At 47.3% G+C, this 20270-nt stretch overlaps 2 protein-coding genes across 9 annotated transcripts in view; both read left to right on the top strand.

The window, feature by feature from the left end:
- Positions 1-13444, top strand: part of Ak7 (adenylate kinase 7) — a 65050-nt gene extending 51606 nt beyond the window's left edge. For all 4 annotated transcript variants that reach the window (XM_027416334.2, XM_035445489.1, XM_035445488.1 and 1 more), the window contains 4 exons: positions 798-995; positions 3663-3883; positions 11193-11351; positions 13406-13444. In XM_027416334.2, coding sequence (XP_027272135.1) covers positions 798-995; positions 3663-3883; positions 11193-11351; positions 13406-13444 — 617 coding nt within the window. The remainder of the gene's footprint in view (positions 1-797; positions 996-3662; positions 3884-11192; positions 11352-13405) is intronic.
- Positions 13445-16711: 3267 nt separating this feature from the next.
- The window catches only part of Papola (poly(A) polymerase alpha), a 48428-nt gene continuing 44869 nt past the window's right edge, over positions 16712-20270 (top strand). For 4 of the 5 annotated variants that reach the window (XM_027416346.2, XM_027416343.2, XM_027416345.2 and 1 more), the window contains exon 1: positions 16712-16929. Coding sequence is in view for 1 of the 5 variants with exons in the window: in XM_027416344.2 (XP_027272145.1) it covers positions 16922-16929 (8 nt within the window). In the remaining 4 variants the exon portion in view is untranslated. The remainder of the gene's footprint in view (positions 16930-20270) is intronic. The other variant, XM_027416344.2, reaches the window with a different exon arrangement.

Raw genomic sequence — 20270 nt, 5'->3', positions numbered from 1 at the left:
CTTTGGATTGCTCACTGGAGCTCTAGTGGATCCAGTGCTCTCCTCTGGCCTCTTTGGTCACCACACACACACACATGACATACATACATACATACATACATACATACATACATACATACATACATACACACAGGCACACACACAACGTAAAAAAATAAAAAATAAGTCTTGAAAAATAACAAAGAGAGAAAAACAAACAAAAATCTAGAAAAACAGCTGGGCAGTGGTGGCGCACACCTTTAGTCCCAGCCCTGGGGAGGCAGAGGAAGGTGGATCTCTGTGAGTTCGAGACCAGCCTGGTCTGCAAGAGTTAGTTCCAGGACAGCCTCCAAAGCCACAGAGAAACCCTGTCTCAAAAAACCAAAAACCAAACCAAACCAAACCAAAACAAACAAAAATCTAGAAAAACAACAACAACCCCACCACCACCACCCTGTGGGGAAGTCATTACTACAGCATGCCAGGTCCGTGGGTAAAAGCCTAGAGATGTGATTGTCACGGGGATAGTAGAGATTTCCTACTCAACAGTATCTGCTGCTTCTAAGGAAGAGAGGTGGGAAGGAAGGGAAGAGGGAGAGGAAAGAAAATAGATGCTGCAAACTCCCAGTTGGGCTTCTAGTCTCTGGAGTTGTGAGGTCTGCATGCATTTCTCCTCCAGGAAAGGCAATAAGAAAAAGGAAACTAGTCAGGCCGCTTGCAGCAACATGAGGTCCCAGCTGCTGACCAGACCTGTTGGTTAGCTGTGGCCATCCATCCATACTGTGCGTGCTGACCCCGGTGTTTTTTCCTCTCCCCAGAATTTGTGTGTGGTCTGGATGCCTCTGATGACTTTCTGAAGGAGCGAGTGATGAACCTCCCAGAGAGCATCGTGGCGGGGACTCACTACAGCCAGGACCGATTCCTCCGGTCTCTGAGCAACTACCGGGACATCAATACCGATGACGAGACGGTCTTCAACTACTTTGACGAAATTGAAATCCACCCAATACACATTGGTATGAAGGCATCTCCAGGACTCCAGCAAACCCTGATGCACATGAGACCCGGGTTGTTGGGCTGAGGGAGGACTCAGGTATAAAATGAGATCGATGAAGCTCAGGAAGCCACAGGATCAACTGAGCACGCCTCCAGGACAGCCATTTTACCTGGGGACGGGGTGTGGGGATATTATTATTACACAGAAATATATGAGTAGATTACAGGATTGAACACCAAACTGCTCTATCCCTGCAAAGAACTGTGAGTTCACATGTGGCGGCTTTGAGTATCCCCGGGGTTCCTTGGGCAGGGTTCTGTCCCCGTTGCAGTGCCAAGCACTGCCGCTCAGCATAGACTCTCCTGGCCTCTAGGTTTGGTCAACTCACCCCATAGCTACCCCTCAGAACTTAGCCATGGGAAGCACGGAAACAGTACACTTTAGCTTCCTCTGCCTCCTCGTATGTAGCGTCAGATGCCCCTTGACTTGGCAAACCTCCGAGTTCCCGCCTGGTTTTCTGGATCTTGACATGCCATCTGGGGTTGAGGAGTGAGGAAGGAAGGGTTCGTTTTGCCTCACAGTCTGAGGGAACAGTCCACCTGCCCCTTCTTCTGTTTTCCATCCTGGGTAGTGATCGGGGTTTGCCTCCATTTCCGTGTCTTTTTGCACATCAGACACATTTTACATGTGAAAGCTAAGAGCTCTTCACCCTCCACACGTGGACATTTGTACTAAATTGGGGAACTATGGAAGCATGGTGAATTTCAGAAAAATAGTCGCCAGGTGGTGGCGGTGGCAGTGCACGCCTTTAGTCCCAGCACTTAGGAGGCAGAGGTAGGCGGGATCCTAGGGTCCTGGGGTTTCCAGGTTACACTAGGAGTCGCATTCAGAGCTGGGCTGGGCTCTGTTCCCATCTCACACTCCTAGAAGGGCAGCCCTGCCAGTCTAGCTTGGTTAGGCACCTACAGCTATCCCCACGATCAACCACAGTCTCCAAAAATAGAGCCCTTTCAAAACACTTTACCGCACTTAGTGACAGGAAGGTTGTCGTTACTCCCGAGATTGGGGGGGGGGGAGTGCAGTGTAGTGTGCATGCAGCACTGGACATCTGGACGATTAAATGTCAGAGGTCAGGAAGTGAAGAGGTGGCAGATAAAACATATTTGCTCTTTGGTCTTTCCATGGTTTTTGTTGTTTTCTTTGTATTGAGAATCAGACCCAGGGCTTCTAGCCTGCCAGGCTTCATCATTGAGCTATACTCTTAGCCCTTTTAAGGGCTTAGTTCTTAGCATGCATACCACAAGTTCAAAGTCAACCAGGGTTATATATCCAGACTCTGTCTCAAAAACAAAATATAAAACAAGCCAGGCAGTGATGGCAGTGATGGCACACACCCTTAACCCCAGCACTAGGGAGGCAGAGGCCGGCAGATCTCTGTGAGTTTGAGGCCAGCCTGGTCTACAGAGCAAGTTCCAAGACAGCCAGGACCACACAGAGAAATGCTGCCTGGAAAAAAAATAAAAGAAGAAATAAATTAAAGTAAAATATACCTGGAAGAGATAGGACCCAAATGTCCTCCCTGCCGACATTCTCTGTAGACACACGGGGGTGGGGAGTGGGGGTCCTGAGAGCCTGGGAAGCACCTGAGGATCTTCTCTGGCCTCACGCTACCATTAGTCAGACATCCTGGAGTCTGGCCTTCATCATAGTTAAGCGAGTTCACTGGAATGGTTAGTTTATAACCAAGTGAGCATGGAAGCCAGCTGTGGCCGGTACACTTTAATCCAACCCCCTCTTCTGCCCTTTGCGGGCACTTGCGCTCACACTGCACACATTCCCCACCCCACATACATAACTAAAAAGAAAATAGATATAAAAACAAAGGGAAAATGACAGCAGGGTACAGCGGGCATAAACAGTGGGAGGGCATGGTGGCCCACCCGTAGTCCCAGCTGGGGAATGGAGATTCCCTAAGCAAGCAGGCTAGCCTGACTGGCTCTTATCAGTGGGCTCTGAGTTAAACTGAAAGGCCACGCCTTGATTAATAAGGTGGAGAGCAATTAAGGAAGACTCCCGAGGTCAACCTCAGGCTTCCACAGGCATGTGCACACAGGTATTTGTGCACCTACAACATATGTGTGCCCACACATATGGAACATGCATACAAACACACATAACGTGTACACAGACAAAAGTAAAAACAAATTCAGACTATAGTATAGTCCATTCCCTCATCCATCCACTCAGAACAATGATGACTTCCAGAACTCAGACAGGGCATAAGTGTTGTGTGCTTGTAATCCCAGCACACAGGACAGAGGCCTAGTAACCATCTACATAGTGAATTCCAGTCTATTTAAGGCCATTTAGTGAGATCTTGTTGCAACCAAAAGAGAACTGAGAACTTTAAGAGCCAAACCCAAACCCTCCTGCCCCTGACTCTCAGACTGCATTGTAATTGCCCTTGAGAAATGAAACTCTGAACCTCGCCGCCAATTGGAAAATGCAACTTTGATGTGACCGCTTCTCTCTCTCTCTCTCTCTCTCTCACACACACACACACACACACACACACACACACCACACACACACACACACACACGCATGCATGCACACAGAGTGTCTTTTCTAATCACAGATACATCTAGAATCTGTGTATAGATCTCCTCTCTTCTGGCATTTAAAGATGTAGGAAAACTTGAAGATGCCCAGAACAGACTTGCTATCAAACAGCTCATCAAAGAGATTGGGGAGCCTCGGAATTATGGCTTAACAGAGGAAGAAAAGGCAGAAGTGGAGAAGAAGGCCGCGGAGGAACGCCTGGCCAAGGAGGCTGCCGAGACAGCAGAGCGTGAACACAAGGAGGCCATGGAGATGGCAGAGAAGCTAGCCCGCTGGGAGGAGTGGGTGAGTGTGCAAACGTGGAGGAGTCGGGTTGGGGAGGCAAAGACATTTAGGCTAGCAGAGGAAAGTCCCAGACAGCTTTCCTTTTTGTCACATGCGCTGTTTAAGGAAGTCATGCACAGTGTTTTGCTCGGTACCTCTAAGCAGCTGTTAACAGCCATTAGAAGTGGCAATATGGGTAAGAGCACCAGCTGCTCTTCCAGAGCAGCCACGTTTGAGTTCCAGCTCATACATGTCAGCTCACAACTGTCTGTAGCTCCAGTCCCAGAGCATCCTGACGCCCTCTTCTGGTCTCGGTGGGTACCCATGCATGAATGTGGCGCACAGGCATACATGCAGGTAAACACTCATGCACATAAAATAAATAAAATGATTGCAAACATTGTCACTATACAGAGGAATATATAACATTGTGCTGCAAGGTGACCTGGCGCTGGGGCTCTCCTACTGGTCTACCCTAGGCGGGAAGCCTCACTGTACTCAATCCTAAAAACACTTCAGTTGAGTGCTTTTGCTTCCAAACTTAGCATTCAAATCTGTCTTGCCACTTCTTGTCAGAATCAGTTTTTGTCTGTTTGGATACCAGGTCCCACTCTGTGGCCCAGGCTGGCCTCTCCATCACTGTGTACTCCAGATTGGCCTCAAACTCATAGCAATCCTCCTGCCTCACCCTTCCAATTGCTTGGTATTACAGTTGTGAGCCACCCACATCTGGCCCCAATCAGTGCTGCTTGCTAGATTTACAAGGTCAACCTTTGTTGTCTCCAGTCTATTTCCACACTTGTAGCACACTTTCTCTGTACTGCCAGCTCCCAAGTAACGACACAGAGATGTCTTATTAATTATGAAAGCTCAGCTTAGTTTAGACTCATTTCTAAAGAGCTCTTATAACTTACATTAACTCATTTCTAGCTGGGCGTCTGTAGTGCACGCCTTTGATTCCAGCACTCAGGAGACAGAGGCAGGCGCATCTCTGAGAGTTTGAGGCTAGCCTGTTCTACAGAGGAAGTGCCAGGATAGGCACCAAAGCTACACGGAGAAACCCTGTCTCAAAAAAACAAACAAACAAAAAACCAACAAACGAAAAACCCATTTCTATTAATCTATGTACTGCCATGGGACTCGTGGTTTTTACCTCTCCTTCTGCCTATCCTGCTTCTTCTGTGTCCAGCTGTCAACCCCACCTTCTTCCCCAAGACCTCTCTGTCCCCAGGAGTCCTGCCTAGCTATTGGCCATTCCTCTCTTTATTGGTTTAAACCAATCACAGTGACACACCTTCACACAGTGTAAAGGAATATTCTGCAACACACACTTCTTCCAGAAGGTACTCATAGGTATTTTTGTATCCCCAGTAGTAGGTTTCTCCACTGACACAATAAGCCAAGCTGAATTAAAAAGTAAAGGGTGGGCTGGAGAGAGATGGCTCAGAGGTTAAGAGCACTGACTGCTTTCCCAGAGGTTCTGAGTTCAATTCCCAACAACCACATGGTGGCTCACAACCATCTGTAATGAGATATGGTGTGTAGAAGCATGCATGCAGGCAGAACAGTGTTGTATACATAGTAAATAAATAAATCTTTAGAAAATAAAAGTAAAGGGCCAGGTTTAATCTGAGCAAAGCACTCCCGGGTGACTCTCGGGAAAGGGAGGAGGCGAGAAACCACACAGCCATTCTAAAGAGGATTTTTTAAATAACCTGTATGGGTTGAAGGGTAATGATGTGACCCAAGGTGGGTTTGTGCTATGGTAAACTTTTGGGTGGGGTCTTGGTCTGTGTCCGAAGAACTGGGCTTTTGGAGGGTTCTCTGAAAGAGTGGGGTTTGGGGAGGCAAGAATGGGGCTTTCTCAGCCGGGGCAAGTCGTTCCAGCCAAACAGATACTTCCAAAATGCACAGCCAGTTTCAGCTGACACTCCTCACAGCCTGCCCAGCACCATTGGATAAAAATCAGTGCTAGCTGGGCATTGGTGGCGCACGCCTTTAATCCCAGCACTTGGGAGGCAGAGGCAGGCGGATCTCTGTGAGTTCGAGGCCAGCCTGGTCTCCAGAGCGAGTGCCAGGATAGGCTCCAAAGCGACACAGAGAAATCCTGTCTCGAAAAACAAAACAAAACAAAAATCAGTGCTAGTCACTGTGGCCCACAAGGTCCAGTATAATCTGGCTGCTTCTAATATTCCCATGTCAAACAATGTAGACTTCCGAACGTCTTTGCTAATGAGACACTGCCTTGCCTCCACATGTGAGATACTAACTCTGGCTTCTTTCCCTAGCATGTTATAACCCCATTTATCCTTCTTCCTTCATCTTTACATTTAATATAACCAATATACTGTAGATTTTATGGACTTATGTCTTCTTGCCTTTTCCTGACACAGAAAACTTAAGGTGTGTGAGCACTGGCATGTTTTTGTCGTTTTCTGCTGTACTCATACCGCTTTGAACAGGGCCTGAAACATATCAGACACTCAATAAATACTGAGGAAGGAAGTGGGGAGGGAGGACACTTTTGGTGACCGTGACACCTGTGTGTCATCACAGAGGCCAGTGACACAGACAGGAATTTAATCTTTTTATTTTGTTTTGATGTGTATGAGTGTTTTGCCCACATGGATGTCTGTGCATGCAGTGTCTACAGAAGCCAGAAGAGGGTGTTGGGTCCCCTGGAACTAGAGTCACAGATGGTTGTGAGCCACCATGTAGGTGCTGGGAATAGAACCCAGGTCCCATAGAAGAGCAGCCAGGGCTCTTAACCACCGAGCCATCTTCCCAGTCCTATGAATTGCATCTCTATGTCATCAAAGAAGTGGAGATCTGAGAAGACAGCAGTTAACATCTTTAAAAGGGGGGAACAAGGGTTTGGGGGGAACAGCTCCTTCAAAGCACCACAAAGGGGGAGCCGGTTCACACACCCTCTGCCAGCAGCCCGGTCCCCACACTCCCTCCAACCCTGCTTTCTCAGTTTGCATGTCCACATCAAGGCCGATCTGACCTTATCCATGTCTCTGACAGAGATCTAACGGGTCTGCTGGTGCTTGTTTTGAAATTTAAGGATTTTCTTTCCCTCACATTGAATATTTTTCTGTGGGTGTTTGCACCGCACTGCCTTTCTCATTATTTTGTAAGAACTCCTAATAAAGAATTGCAGGCTTTCTGAACAGAGAAATGGGACCCCGAGGTTCTTTTACAGGACACAGTGTTAGGGTTAGGGTTAAGTTAGGGTTAGGCTTAGGTGTACTGTGTACTGGCACCATCTCAATTTTTCTTCAAAGGCAGAGTGGGACTGATATCATGGGAACAGAACCTTTTTAATATTCTTGGTTTCTTTGCCTGCCACGTGGGGTGACTTACATTCTGACTGGGGGCTTTAATATATTAGCAAAGCTGAAAAAAAAAAAAAAGGCTGACACGGGAGGGGAAGGAACTAGGGTTGCAAGAGATGTTACTAAGTTGCACAAACCCTGAAGCTGCGCATACACTGAGGGACACACCAGTCTGGGGGCCGATCCCTCCTTTTCCTCTCCTTGGCTCTTGGGGCTTCTTCCACAAAAGCAGTTTCCACAGAAACTGGAAATAGCTTCCACTGGTCTCTCGGGTTCTGTTGCTAAGAATTCAAGTCCTTCTCCCTTTTCTGCACTTACATGACCCCACTTGGGTTCGTCTATGTTTCTCATGTTCCCTGTTTGTAAAATGAAGGTAAAGGCAGATCATACTCCACAGAGGTTTTTTTTGTTTTGTTTTGTTTTGTTTTGTTTTGTTTTTTGTGTGTGTGTAGTGATGAAAGAGTTAATTTATTTAGCCCACGTAGACAGAGGAAGAGAAATGCCAGTGATAGCCAATTAACTAACAGAAGGGCAGGAAGCAACAAATCACTCTCAATAAAGATTCTTTATTTTATTTTTCAAGACAGGGTTTCAGCCGGGCGGTAGTGGTGCACACCTTTAATCCCAGCACTCTGGAGGCAGAGGCTGGCAGATGTCTGTGAGTTCGAGACCAACCTGGTTTACAAGAGCTAGCTCCAGGACAGCCTCCAAAGCCACAGAGAAACCCTGTCTCAAAAAAAAAAAAAAATGAAGAAAGAAAGAAAGAAGAAAGGATTACGACCCAAATTAATAGCATTAGAGATAAAAAAGGGAGCTGTAATCACAGCTTCAGTGGAATCTGGGCGCACATGAGGGAGGATTTTGGAAATTTATATTAGGAAAATCTGGAGATCCTAGAATAAGTGGATAAATTTCTAAACTCATATGATCCACCAAAATTGATTTACCAAAACTAAATCCAGAAGTTATAAATAATTTAAACAATCCAACAACAACTACTGGTATAAGCAGTAACTTAAACTCTCTGCAAAGAGAGCTCAGGACCAGATGGATTCACTGCTGACGCCTTCCAGACCTCTGTGCACAAGTGTGTGTGTGTCTCTGTGTGTGGCTGTGTGTCTCTGTGTATGTGTGAGCATGCAGAGACCAGAGGTGACCTGCTTATCACTCACTATTTTATTCCCTTGAGACAAGGTCTGTCATTGAACCTGAAGTTAAGCCGGTAGCCAACCGACCCCAGTGCCTCTCGTCTCTGTACCACTCCACTCCTTGTTCTAGGGTTACAGCACACATGTGGCTATGCCTGGCTTAAAAAACACATTTTTTTAAAAATTAATTTTTATCTTATGTATATGGGTATTTTGCCTGCATGTATGAGTGTGCACCATGTGTGTGACTGGTGTTTACTGAGGCCAAAAGAGGGTATTGAAAGTCCCTGGAACTGGAGTTATAGTCAGCTGTAAGTTGTCATGTGGGCCTGGTGTCCAGAGGGAGTTCTAGGATAGGCTCCAAAGCTACACAGAGAAACCCTGTCTCGAAAAACCAAAAAAAAAAAAAAATTGTCATGTGGGTGGTGGGAATCATACCTGGGTCCTCTGGAAAAGTTGTCAGTACTTTTAACCATTGAGACATCTCTCCAGCCCAGGACTCTTAACCACTGAGATGCCTCTCCAGCTCCCATGCCTGACTTTTTATATAGAATCTGGGGGATTTGAACTGTCTTTTTGGTTTGGTTGTTTGTTTTTAGAGGCAGGGTTTCTCTGTAACTTTGGAGCCTGTCCTGGAACTCCCTCTGTAAACCAGGCTGGCCTGAAACTCATAGAGATCTGCCTGTCTCAGCCTTCCGAGTGCTGGGATTGAAGGCGTGTGCTACCACAGCCCGGCTGAAACTGTCTTCTTTTGCAACAAGCACTCTTTCCTACTGAGCCATCTTGCCAGCCTTCTACTAAATGCTTAAGGAAGACTCCAATACTTCTCAAGTGGATCCACAAACTAGTATGGGAAGGAACGCTATCAAGCACATTCTAGGAAGCCGATATTACTGTGATGCTAAAACCAGATAAAGACACGAGAGAAAGAAAAAGAAAACACTATGTGCCAATTTCCTTGGTGAGCATAGATGCAAAGATGCTCAATAAAATACCTGCAAGCAGAATTCGGGAACACAATGAGAAATCCAGGCATGGAGGTGTATAGTGCAATTCCAGTGCCTGCGAGGCAGAGATGGAGGGTCATCCATGTACTCCAGCGGCAAGTCGGAGGCCCTCCTTCAAAACCAAAACAGATAAAGAGTAGAAAAAGACAAGGTTAAGACAATGGAAGATTGTGGCTGAGGACAGGAGGACAGGGATCACTTAGCCAGTGACATGCAGGCGTTGGAAGCACAGGGTCCTGAACTGTATTGTTATGAGGCAGAGCAGAAAGACAGGGAAAGCTTTGGAGAAACGAGACAGGAGAGGAGCCACTCACTGGCAAGTCTGGCTGCAGGCCTTCCCCAGCTACAAGACTAAAATTTTCTAGGGATCTCACCAGAGAAAGGATATGTTGTGTTCCTTGTAAAATCCTCATGGTCTCAGGAGTCACCCTATAATTTCATCAATCAAAAGGAAGAAGAAACAACAAAAAAAAGTTTCTTAGCAACCTTTTGAGATATAACTCAAGAGCTAGTGACATGCCGACTATGGCTATTGCTACTATGACTCACTGCGAGTCCCCTTTGAGGAACCTGCCGGATACTTGGGTATGCCTCAGTCCTCCACGTTCCCTTGGGAAGCACACACCCATGCTCGGGCACGTCCTTCTTTCTGAGCTCTCTGCTTCTCCATAACTCTCTTGCTTCAGCCTTTTTTGAGATCTTCGACAAAGCCTCCCCCGACAACAGGCCAGGCTTGAAACTCTTTCCTGTGTCAAAGCCACAATTCCTAGTTTGGCCTCTCTCAAGTTCTCTAAAAGATTAGGAGCAGGGGCTGGAGAAGTGGCTGAGTGGTTAAGATAATTTGCTGCTCTTCCGGCAACCTTGGGTTTGGCTTTTAGGATCTAAAACAGGCAGCTGGCAACCACCCATAACTCCAGTTCCAGGAGATGTGGGTGCCCTCTTCTGGCCTCTTTGGGTACCTGCATGCCCATGGCACACACACACACACCAACATATACATACATTAGCTAAAAATAAAAAAAAAAGAATATTTTATTACAGGAATCCCGAGGATGGCAGTATGAAAGCCGTGTGTCTATCTCTTCAGTGTCACTACCCAGAACCTGTATCAAAACACTAGGCATAGTGGCCTGTTTGTGTAATACCAGCATTGGGGAGGCAGAGGCAAGAGGATCTCTGAGCCTTGGTAGTCAGCCAGTCCATCCTAACTGATGAGGCCGAGGTCAATGAGATCCTATCCCTGTTTCAAAGTAATAGACAGCATTCCTGATGACACCTGAGACTGTCCTCTGTCACACATACAGAACCACAATTACATACACACACACACACACACACACACACACACACACACACAGAGGCACATGCACACACATGCACAAATGTACATGAGCAACAAAAACAAACTATGCTTCAAAATGCCCCAGTAAAACCCAACACTCTGGAGCTGGGCGGTAGTGGTGCACGCCTTTAATCCCAGCACTCAGGAGGCAGAGGCAGGTGGATCTACAAGAGCTAGTTCCAGGCCAGCTCCAAAGCCACAGAGAAACTCTGTACATGAGCAACAACAAACGGCTTTCTATAAAAAAGCTTTTAAAGGGCGTAGGAATAAAAACTGAAACACAGAGCAGAAAAGAAAGGAAGCTGGCTAACTCCTGGTTGGTTTTCTCCGGGTACTATTACATCCTGTTCTGCTGATTGGAAATGACTCGGTGACATCATTTAATGGGGTCTAGTCTTCACGTCCTGTGGGGACAGCAGTGTCAAAACGCTCTCATGCTCCTGTTTTTCTGACTCTGTGTGTGTCTCCCCACACCCATGTGCTCTGTATCCTCAGAATAAACGGCTAGAGGAAGTAAAAAGAGAAGAGAGGGAGCTGTTAGAGGCTCAGTCCATACCCCTGAGAAACTACCTGATGACTTACGTGATGCCCACGCTCATGCAGGGGCTCAACGAGTGCTGTAAGGTGAGACCTGAGGACCCCGTGGACTTCCTGGTAAGATTTCTTTAAAACAACTTTTTTTTTTGATGCAAACTGCATGAGGCTTTATTTTTTTGTTAAAGATTTTTATTTATTTATTATGTATACAACATTCTGCTTCCGTGTATATCTGTACACCAGAAGAGGGCACCAGATCTCATAACGGATGGTTGTGAGCCACCATGTGGTTGCTGGGAATTGAACTCAGGTCCTCTGGAAGAGCAGTTGTTGCTCTTAACCTCTGAGCCATCTCTCCCGCCCCTGCATGACGCTTTATTATAGTTGTTTAACGAGCTAACCCCATGTTAGCTCGGGTCTTTCACCCACCCGCCATGGCGGATGGCCAGCAAAGACAGCTCGAAGCGTCTGCATAGAGATCTTATAGGGCAGCGTAAGGGGAGTGTCTAGGGGTACACACAGGCTCATGATTGGTGTGCCTCCAGGCTTGGAGGGCTTGCCCTGTGTTGATTGGCCAACTGGTTGTTATGGCCCATAGGCCCTCCCAGGGTGGTTGCTATGCTCTGCCTGTCATTGCTGTGCACCTGTCCGTAAAGCACACCCAGAGCCGTAAAGCACAGCACCACCAGCTAACTTCTGATTGGTTCCTTGCCACGAGGTAGGGATCTGACCTCCTAGTGACTAAGACAAGGTCACTAAGACAAGCACTAAGACAAGTTCGGCTGCCTTAAAACAATTTTTTAAAGGTGTATCTATTTTGTGTATATGGTTGCTTTGCCTGCATTTATCTATGTACATTACATGCGTGCATTACTTACAGAGGCCAGAAGAGGGCACTGGACTCTCTGGAACAGGAGTTACAGGATGATATGAGCATCCTGTTTGTGGGTGCTGGGAATTAAACCCAGGCACACACCTTTGATCCCAGCACTCAGGAGGCAGAGGCAGGCGGATCTCTGCGAGTTCGAGACCAGCCTGGTCTACAAGACCTAGTTCCAGGACAGCCTCCAAAGCCACAGAGAAACCCCTGTCTGGAAAAACCAAAACCAACCAACCAACCAACCAAACAAACAAACAAAAAACCCAGGTCCTCTGCAAGAGCAGCAAGTGCTCTTAACTGCTGAGCCATCTCTCTAGTTTCAAGATTTAATTTTTTAAAATGTAAAATTGAAGTATGGCTGAAGTTTAACAGAAAACCAGTTGTTTGAAAAAATTCACATCTCATTGCTTAGGAAATTACCTCTAAAATGTTCATGGTTTACAGTAAGATTTCTTCTTTCTCTTCCTTTGAGTATTCCTTTGTAAAAATAAGTATGTACTTTCAATATATTCTTTGAGAACTTCATATACACACACAATGTATTCTGGTCCTACTTTCTCCTCGTAGCCTCAAGCACCTTTCAGATTGCACATTCTCCCATACCTCCTTCCAACTTCATGTCCTTTTTTGTTTGTTTCTTTTAATAAGCTACTTTAGTTGGATCAGTGCTTCCCTAGGGACATGGGCAACCTTACCATGGACTCTGTCCCTAAAAAGAACTGCCACCCCTTCAGCAGTGATCAACCGCCAATAGCTAGCTGTTCAGCTAGGAGTGAGGGTTTGTGTGCCATTTCCCATCCATGCTTTCTAGCCTACTGTTATATAGGTTCTTTAATCTTTTATTTGGAAGGAAAGAATTTATGCACCCTTAAACTTGAAAACACTGATAGCGCAAATATACGGCAATTGTTAATTGTTAGCTTTTGGCTGGAAATGTGGCTTATTGGGTAAAGGACCTGCTACTCAAAGTGTGAGGACTTGAGTTCAAATACCCAGAAATTCTATGAGGTTTGGAGCTATAGCACATGTTTGTCATCCCAGTACTCCTAAGGTGAGATGGGAGGCAGGGACAGGAGAGTCCCCAGAAGCTCACAGCCCAGCTAGCTTGATGTTCACAGTAGCCAAGAGAGACCCTGTCCAGGCAAGGTGTGGCAGGTGACAACTCACACCTGAGGTTGTCTTTTGATTGTCACATGCACACGGAGATGCAGGTGTGCCCTGTTGGGCAAGCACACCCCCCACATACAAAGACTTAAAGCATGAACAATAAATTGTTTTCTCTCTGTTGTAGGCAGAATATCTCTTCAAGAACAATCCTGAAATGCAGTAATGGTTCATCAATATTGGGTCATGGAGTGTCAGAGGGAGAGCTCAAATTAAACTTGTAATTTGAAAAACTGCTTTTGAAAATGCTTTTCTAGGTTTTTTTTTGGGGGGGTGGGCTCAGGGGAGAATCTTAATAAAGTAGAATCATTAAAAAAACTATATTGCAATGAATGACCACTGCTTCATTGAAGCAATATTTGAAAATTAAACAGATAAGACATACACGTGTAGCCCAGAGATTAATGTTTTAATATATTACTCATTTTGTTTTGTTTTGAGACAGGGTTTCTCTGTGTAGCTACTGGCTCTCGCTTAGTAGACCAGGCTGTAAGACCCCCGGAAAGCTCAGGCTTCCAGAATCTTAGCCCAGGACCTCGGCCACCCCAATCACAGAATGGAGGCAAAAGCTTGATGCAAATTGCATGAGGCTTTATTGTAGTTTAACGAGCTAACCCCATGTTAGCTGGGGTCTTTGATCCACCCGCCGTGTCGGATGGCTAGCAAAGACAGTTCGAAGCCACTGCGTACAGATCTTATAGGGCAGTGTAAGGGGAGTATCTAGGGGTACGCACAGGTTCAGGATTGGTGTGCCTCCAGGCTTGGAGGGTTTGCCCTGTGTTGATTGGTCAACTGGTTGTTATGGCCCATAGGCCCTCCCAGCGTGGTTGCTATGTTCTGTGTGTCATTGCTGTGCGCTTGTCCGTAAAGCACACCCAGAGCCATAAAGCATAGCACCACCAGCTAACTTCTGATTGGTTCCTTGCCACGAGGCAGGCCTCTGACCTCTACGTGACCAAGGCAAGGTTATGGCAAGCACATGTTCCGCTGTTATGGCTGCTGAAATGGGGAGCTGGCCCCTTCAGGCTGGCCTTGAACTCACTGAGATCTGCCTGCCTCTGCTTCCCAAGTGCTGGGATTAAAGGAATGTGCAACCAACACCTGGAAAGCAGGTTAGTTTTAATGCCTATGTGTTGATCTTTTATAAAAGTTCAAAAATTAGAAAAGAAACCTCGAGACAACTGGATCAACACAAACCTTAGAGTACATTAACCAGAGTTTTATTATCGGGAAAAGGGGTGGGGGAGGGTAACAGGAGAAGAGCAAGAGGAGAGTGCAAAGAGTAAGAGAGCATCAGTGGGCGGGGTCTGTCTTTTTTTTTTTTATTATGTATACAATGTTCAGCCTGCATGCATGCCTGCAGGCTGGAAGAGGGCACCAGATCTTATTATATATAGGTGGTTGTGAGCCACCATGTGATTGCTGGGAATTGAACTCAGGACCTCTGGAAGAGCAGTCAGTGTTCTTAACCTCTGAGCCATCTCTCCAGCCCAAGGGGTATGTCTTTTAAAGGGGTCCTTTACACATGCCTGCAGACTAGAACTCATGGAACCCTGGGCTGACCAAAGTACTGCCTGAGTACATTCTGCCAGGTAATAGGGGCAGGCCAGCAGAATGCCTGAATCCTTTCAATGTGTGTGTATGAGAGACAGCTCTTTAAATATTTAAATAATTTGTCAGGCAATAGTAGTGCATACTTTTGATCGGAGCACTCAAGAGACAGAGGCAAGTGTATCTCTGTGAGTGCAAAAGAAGGTTCCACCCCAGAAAGCAGGAACTAAGAACGATTGCTAAAATCCTAGGGGTAGCTTCCGATCTTGCTCAAATGATAGAGTGCTTGCCTATCATGCACAAAACCCTGATGGCCCGTGCCTTTATTCCCAGCCCAAGAGGCACAGGAAGGAAGATCTCTATGAGGCCAGACTGGTCTACAAAGTGAGTTCCAGGACAGCCAGGGCTGCTACTCAAAGAAACCCTGTCTCAAAGAAACCCTGTCTCAAAAAAACCAAACCAACCAACCAAACAAAAACCTGAGTTCCATCCCTAGTGATGGCTTTTTAGGGTCCAGCATCAGGATTGGGTTCCTTTTCTATCAGGTATATCAGGGACATTGGGGGACCTTCTTGGGGTTCTTAGTCTCATTGATAAGATAATTTAAGACAAGGGTCAAATGGAAGCTGGAGGATAGAATTTACAAAGAAACTCTCCAAGGCAGGCAAGCTGTAAATCTCATAGCCTCCAGGAGAAGGGGGGGGGGGCATGCCATTTTAGCTAAGTCTGCACTGAGGTCAGCCCATTGGAGGCAGACACATGGTTGGGATGGGCGCTTTAGAAAAAGAGTAAGAAAACCCTAAGTACCAAGGTCCTCAAAAGCTCTGGCTGAAAAGAAGGAAAAGTAATAGTTGGGCATGTCAATGACAACTTAGAATGGTGAGGTAGAGGCAGGTAGGGGGAATCTCTATGTTCGAGCTCCAGAACAGGTTCCAAAGCTACACAGAAACCCTGTCTCGAAACAAACAAACAAACAAACAAACAAACAAACAAACAAAACCCCGGTGTGGTTGCACATTTGTAATCCCAGCACTCAGGAAGTGGAAGCATGAGAATCAGAGGGCCAGCCAACTTCATGGGATCCTGTTTTACAAAAAACATTTTTAAAGGGCAATAAAATAATGAGTGAGCAGTGGTGGCGCACGCCTTTCGTCCAAGCAAGCACTTGGGAGACAGAGGCAGGCAGATCTCTGTGAGTTCAAGGTCAGCCTGGTCTACTGAGCGAGTTCCAGGTCAGCCTGCAAAACTACAGAGAAACCCTGTCTCGAAAAACCAAACCAAACCAAACCAAAACCAAACCAGACCACCAGACCCACCAAAATCCTAGTGGTTACTGTCAACTTGAATTATTGCCACAGTCTAGAACCCCCCAGCCCTGTCTATTGACTCATTTGGCATCAGAAACACAGGTCTGAGCAGCAGACACCGAAGGCCTTCATCAGGGGAGGGGACCCACAGTGGCACTCAAGGGTCAGGCCCTGTGCTGGGCATCAATTATCGCAACGCTCTGCAGTAGGCAGCGCTCCCACGAAGCGGCCGGGAGGCAGCCGGCAACCAACAGCCAACCCACGGTCCCAGGCATCCCCCACGCCTGGGCGGCACCGCACGTGGCGTCCGCCTGGGCCGCGCCCCCTTCTCCTTGCTGTCCGGGCCTCCTCGCCCTCATCCGCCACGACAGCGGCGCCGCCGCCGCCGCGCTAAGCGACGAGACTGCCTGTCGCTCAGAGCCTACGAACCAATCCCACGCACCACCACGACGGCGTGAGCTCACCGGCGACCGCGCCGGGCCGGCTCAAGAACTACATCTCCCGTGAGGCCGTGCGGCGCCGGGCGGCGAGTGCGCAGGCGCGCGCTCCTTGTGCGTGGCGGCGTCAGCGGTTCTAGAACGTTGCTGTGGTAGCGCTCGGGCGCCATGTTAGGACGAAGGGGAAGGAGGAGAAGCGCTTAAAGCGGCGGGGCGCGGGTGCGGGACTGGGTTGGCCCTGGGGCTGAGGCAGGCCCCCGTCCCTCCTGCCTCAGTGGATCATGCCCAGGGCGGCAGCGGCGGCGGCGGTCGCGGGGGGGGTGACTGGGCGGTGCCGGCGCGGAGACGATGCCGTTGTAAGTGATTGGCGTGCTGAGTGAGGCGCACGCCGGCCGGGCCCCGGGGGCGGCGGAGGGGGAGGGGAGGCGCGGCGCACGGGCGGCCCGGGCCGCGGCTTCCCCCAGGGCTCCGGAGCAGAGCGGCGTCCTGGCGGAGCGGCGGGCTCAGTCTCTCCGGCCCCTTCCTGTCCGGCTTTCGCCGCGGTGCCGTCCTGTCCGTCGTCCCCCCCTCCTCCTCCTCCTCCCCGAGTCCCACACTTCCGCTTCCCTCCTCGGAGCGGGTGGGGACCGGGGAGCGGGGACCCGGGTGCAGGCCGCGCTGGCCGGCCGGGGACTGCTCGCGAAAGCCGGGCTGCGGGCGGGCGGGCGGGCGGGCGGCGCCTTCCCGGCTTTGTTGTGACTGGGCAACCCCCGCTCGGGCGCACTTCCTGATCCTTCCAGCCCTCGGGTCACTCACACTCATGCTGTGATTCCGATCCGAGTGTAGGCTTTGAGCTAATCCACCTCGGCCTTGTGTTCCCACCTTAGGTCTGCTTTACCTCGATCCTTTTTTCTTCCTCCCTCCCTTTCTCTGAAGAAAGATGTTAGCAAGCCCATTGTTGTTGGAATCCGCAAGTAGACCAGAGCTTGTGTTCTGCTTACTTTACCTTGGTGTAAAGGCTTAGGTTGTGCGACTCTTCTTCCCTGGTAGTGGACGCAGCCTCACTATGAAATCTCTCGGGTTGTACTTAAATTAAAGATGGGGTTTATGGGCTGGCTCTACGTTCTCCTGCCTCGCCTCATTCAACCGTCTTGTTTTGTTGAGAGACCCGCCAGATGTATTTCTGAAATAAGATTTGTTAGGGTTCACCAACTACAGTATACAGATGTAAAATCCGCAAAGTTCCCCTTGACTCAGTCTTCATGGAACGACGGTAAAGAAGCATGAGGCTATAAAGTTTGGTGTTTCTCAGTGGAATTCATATGAACGTGAATGGTGGGAGTGTTGTCACGTGGTAACCTTGTATTAGCCCAGGCCGACTGCTTTTTCTGATACATCCGTAGTAAGAAAAAAGATGGATGCACACCTTAAAGGAAGACTTATAAGTAATGCTTATAAGTAATGTTGAGTGACTTAGGTCTGGGAGTGCTGGTGGGAAGGAAACTATGCATTTCCAAATCTGCACACTTGTGAAAGCACTTCAAGGTTATGGAAACTTCCAGTTACACACTTTCAGTGCTTCAATCTTTGCGATTTACTTCAAGTGTATAAAATGAAGGAGCCAAGACAAATTGTCATGCAGATGGCCCCTTTATGGTTTGTTTCATGGGGTCTGAACTCTACAGCCAATTTTCACGAGAGTACTGGGACTCTTTTACCATTACAGGGAAACCAAAGACAGCATAGTTCAGAAGGACAGTCCTTCTCATCATTAATTTGCTTTCTGAGGGCTAAACTCACTTCTCCATTGAAGGCTTGTATATTTCTTGTGTTCTGGTGCCATTGGACATTAATTTGGTGCCTTTGATGTGCTGAGTTGTTGATTTTCTAAATAGTTTGTGTTTGATTGACATCCAGTGTGGTTTTTGGTGTGCCTGTTAAATTTGGCCATGTAAGTTGGGATTGAAGCTAGACACCTTGGAATGGTCGGAAGGGATAGAATCATTGTGCTCATAGATGTGTTTTGTCTAAACTTTGAATATAATTACAAATGTAGTTTGGAAAATGCTAATATGTTTTGCTGTAATGGTAAAACTTTGAAAAGTTATGGAGAAAACAGAAGCTTTTAAAAACCACTGGAAAGTTACAGGAAGTCAATGATGAGAGTTTCTCACCTAAATACTGTTGATATCTGAGCCATATAATTCCTTTTATGGAGGTCTCCCTGTATCTTGTAGGGTATTTAATAGTATCTCTGACCTCTGCTTAGTAGATGCTAGCAGCCTTACCCCAGTAACTTCCTCGAAGTGGCAACCACAGATGGTTCCAGATTTTTCCAGATGTACTTTGAGGTATATAGTTTGTTGGTTCAAGAACCACTGCATTAGCACACACACCTTTAATCCAGGTAGACGCAGACAAATCTCATGAGTTCAAGGCCAGCCTGTTCCACAGAGTGAGTTCTAGGACAGGCTCCAAAGCTACACAGAGAAACTGTCTCAAAAAAAAAACAAACAAAAAAAAATCAAAATAAATAAAAGAACTGCTGCTCCGGGTGGTGGTGGTGCACACCTTTGATCCCAGCACTGGGGAGTCAGAGGCAGGTGGATCTCTGTGAGTTCGAGACCAGCCTGGTCTAGAAGAACTAGTTCCAGGACAGCCCCCAAAGTTACACAGAGAAACCCTGTCTAGAAAAACCAAATAAACAAAAAACCTGCTGCATTAATGAAAAGTATGTGTTATGAACATTTTTATTTGACTCTTGTCTTATGCTAATGGCCAAATCATTGTACCATTATCAGTGTTAGCATCCATGCCACACTCTGAGGAAATTGTTGAAGTTGTTGGAAGAACTGTTTTAGTGAGACTTAGAGAAGACAGTAGTTCTGTTGAGTATATAAGGGTGCTTTTACCAGGAATAGAATGGGAGGACTTGCCTGGAGTCAAAGGCAGAGCCAGATCCTGCTAAAGGTCCGTCACCTTTTAACAGGGTTGAAAGGTTTTGTTCTTGGTGTTTGCCCTGATGGTGCAAGGCAGTTATGAGGAGTGCTGCTTGAACATTAAGATGGTGCAGGCTTTGTTGAAGTGTACAGGGTGATGTATACCTATAATCTCAGCACTGAATGTGGGGGAGAGAGGTTTGAGTCCAGCTTTAAGCTACATAAGACCCTATCTCAAAGACCTCAGTTTATTATTAGCATACATACATTGAAGGTTTTTTTTTTTTTTAAATACAGAATGGACTTCATTCATTGTGATGTTTTCACACATGTGTATGATGTACTTTCGTTATGTTCACCCCTTAACCATCTCTTGTCCCCTTTTTCCTCTACTTGCCCCCCAGCCTCCTCTTTTTTTTTTCTTTTTTGGTTTTTCGATACAGGGTTTCTTTGTGTTGTTTTGGAGAGCCTGTCTTGGCACTCTGATCTGTAGACCAGGTTGGCCTTGAACTCCCAGAGATCCACCTGCCTCTGCCTCCTGAGCGCTGTGATTAAAGGTGTGCTCCACCAACGGCCAGACCTAGGCTTCTTTCTTGATAAGGATTTTTGGGTTTTAAGACAGGTCATGCTGTCATCCAGGCTGGCCCCTAACTTGTGATCCTCTTGTCTCAGCCTTTTAAGGCGGATTATGGAACTTCTCAGAGCTGGGTTCCAAAGTTCTTGAAGCTTAATGCTAACTTTAGCTGGGAGGTATGTAGTTCAGTGGAGAGCTTGCCTGA

Source organism: Cricetulus griseus, chromosome 5, assembly GCF_003668045.3.
Source record: "Cricetulus griseus strain 17A/GY chromosome 5, alternate assembly CriGri-PICRH-1.0, whole genome shotgun sequence".
Lineage (NCBI taxonomy): Eukaryota > Metazoa > Chordata > Mammalia > Rodentia > Cricetidae > Cricetulus > Cricetulus griseus.
This window is presented reverse-complemented; position numbering and strand designations above follow the sequence as displayed.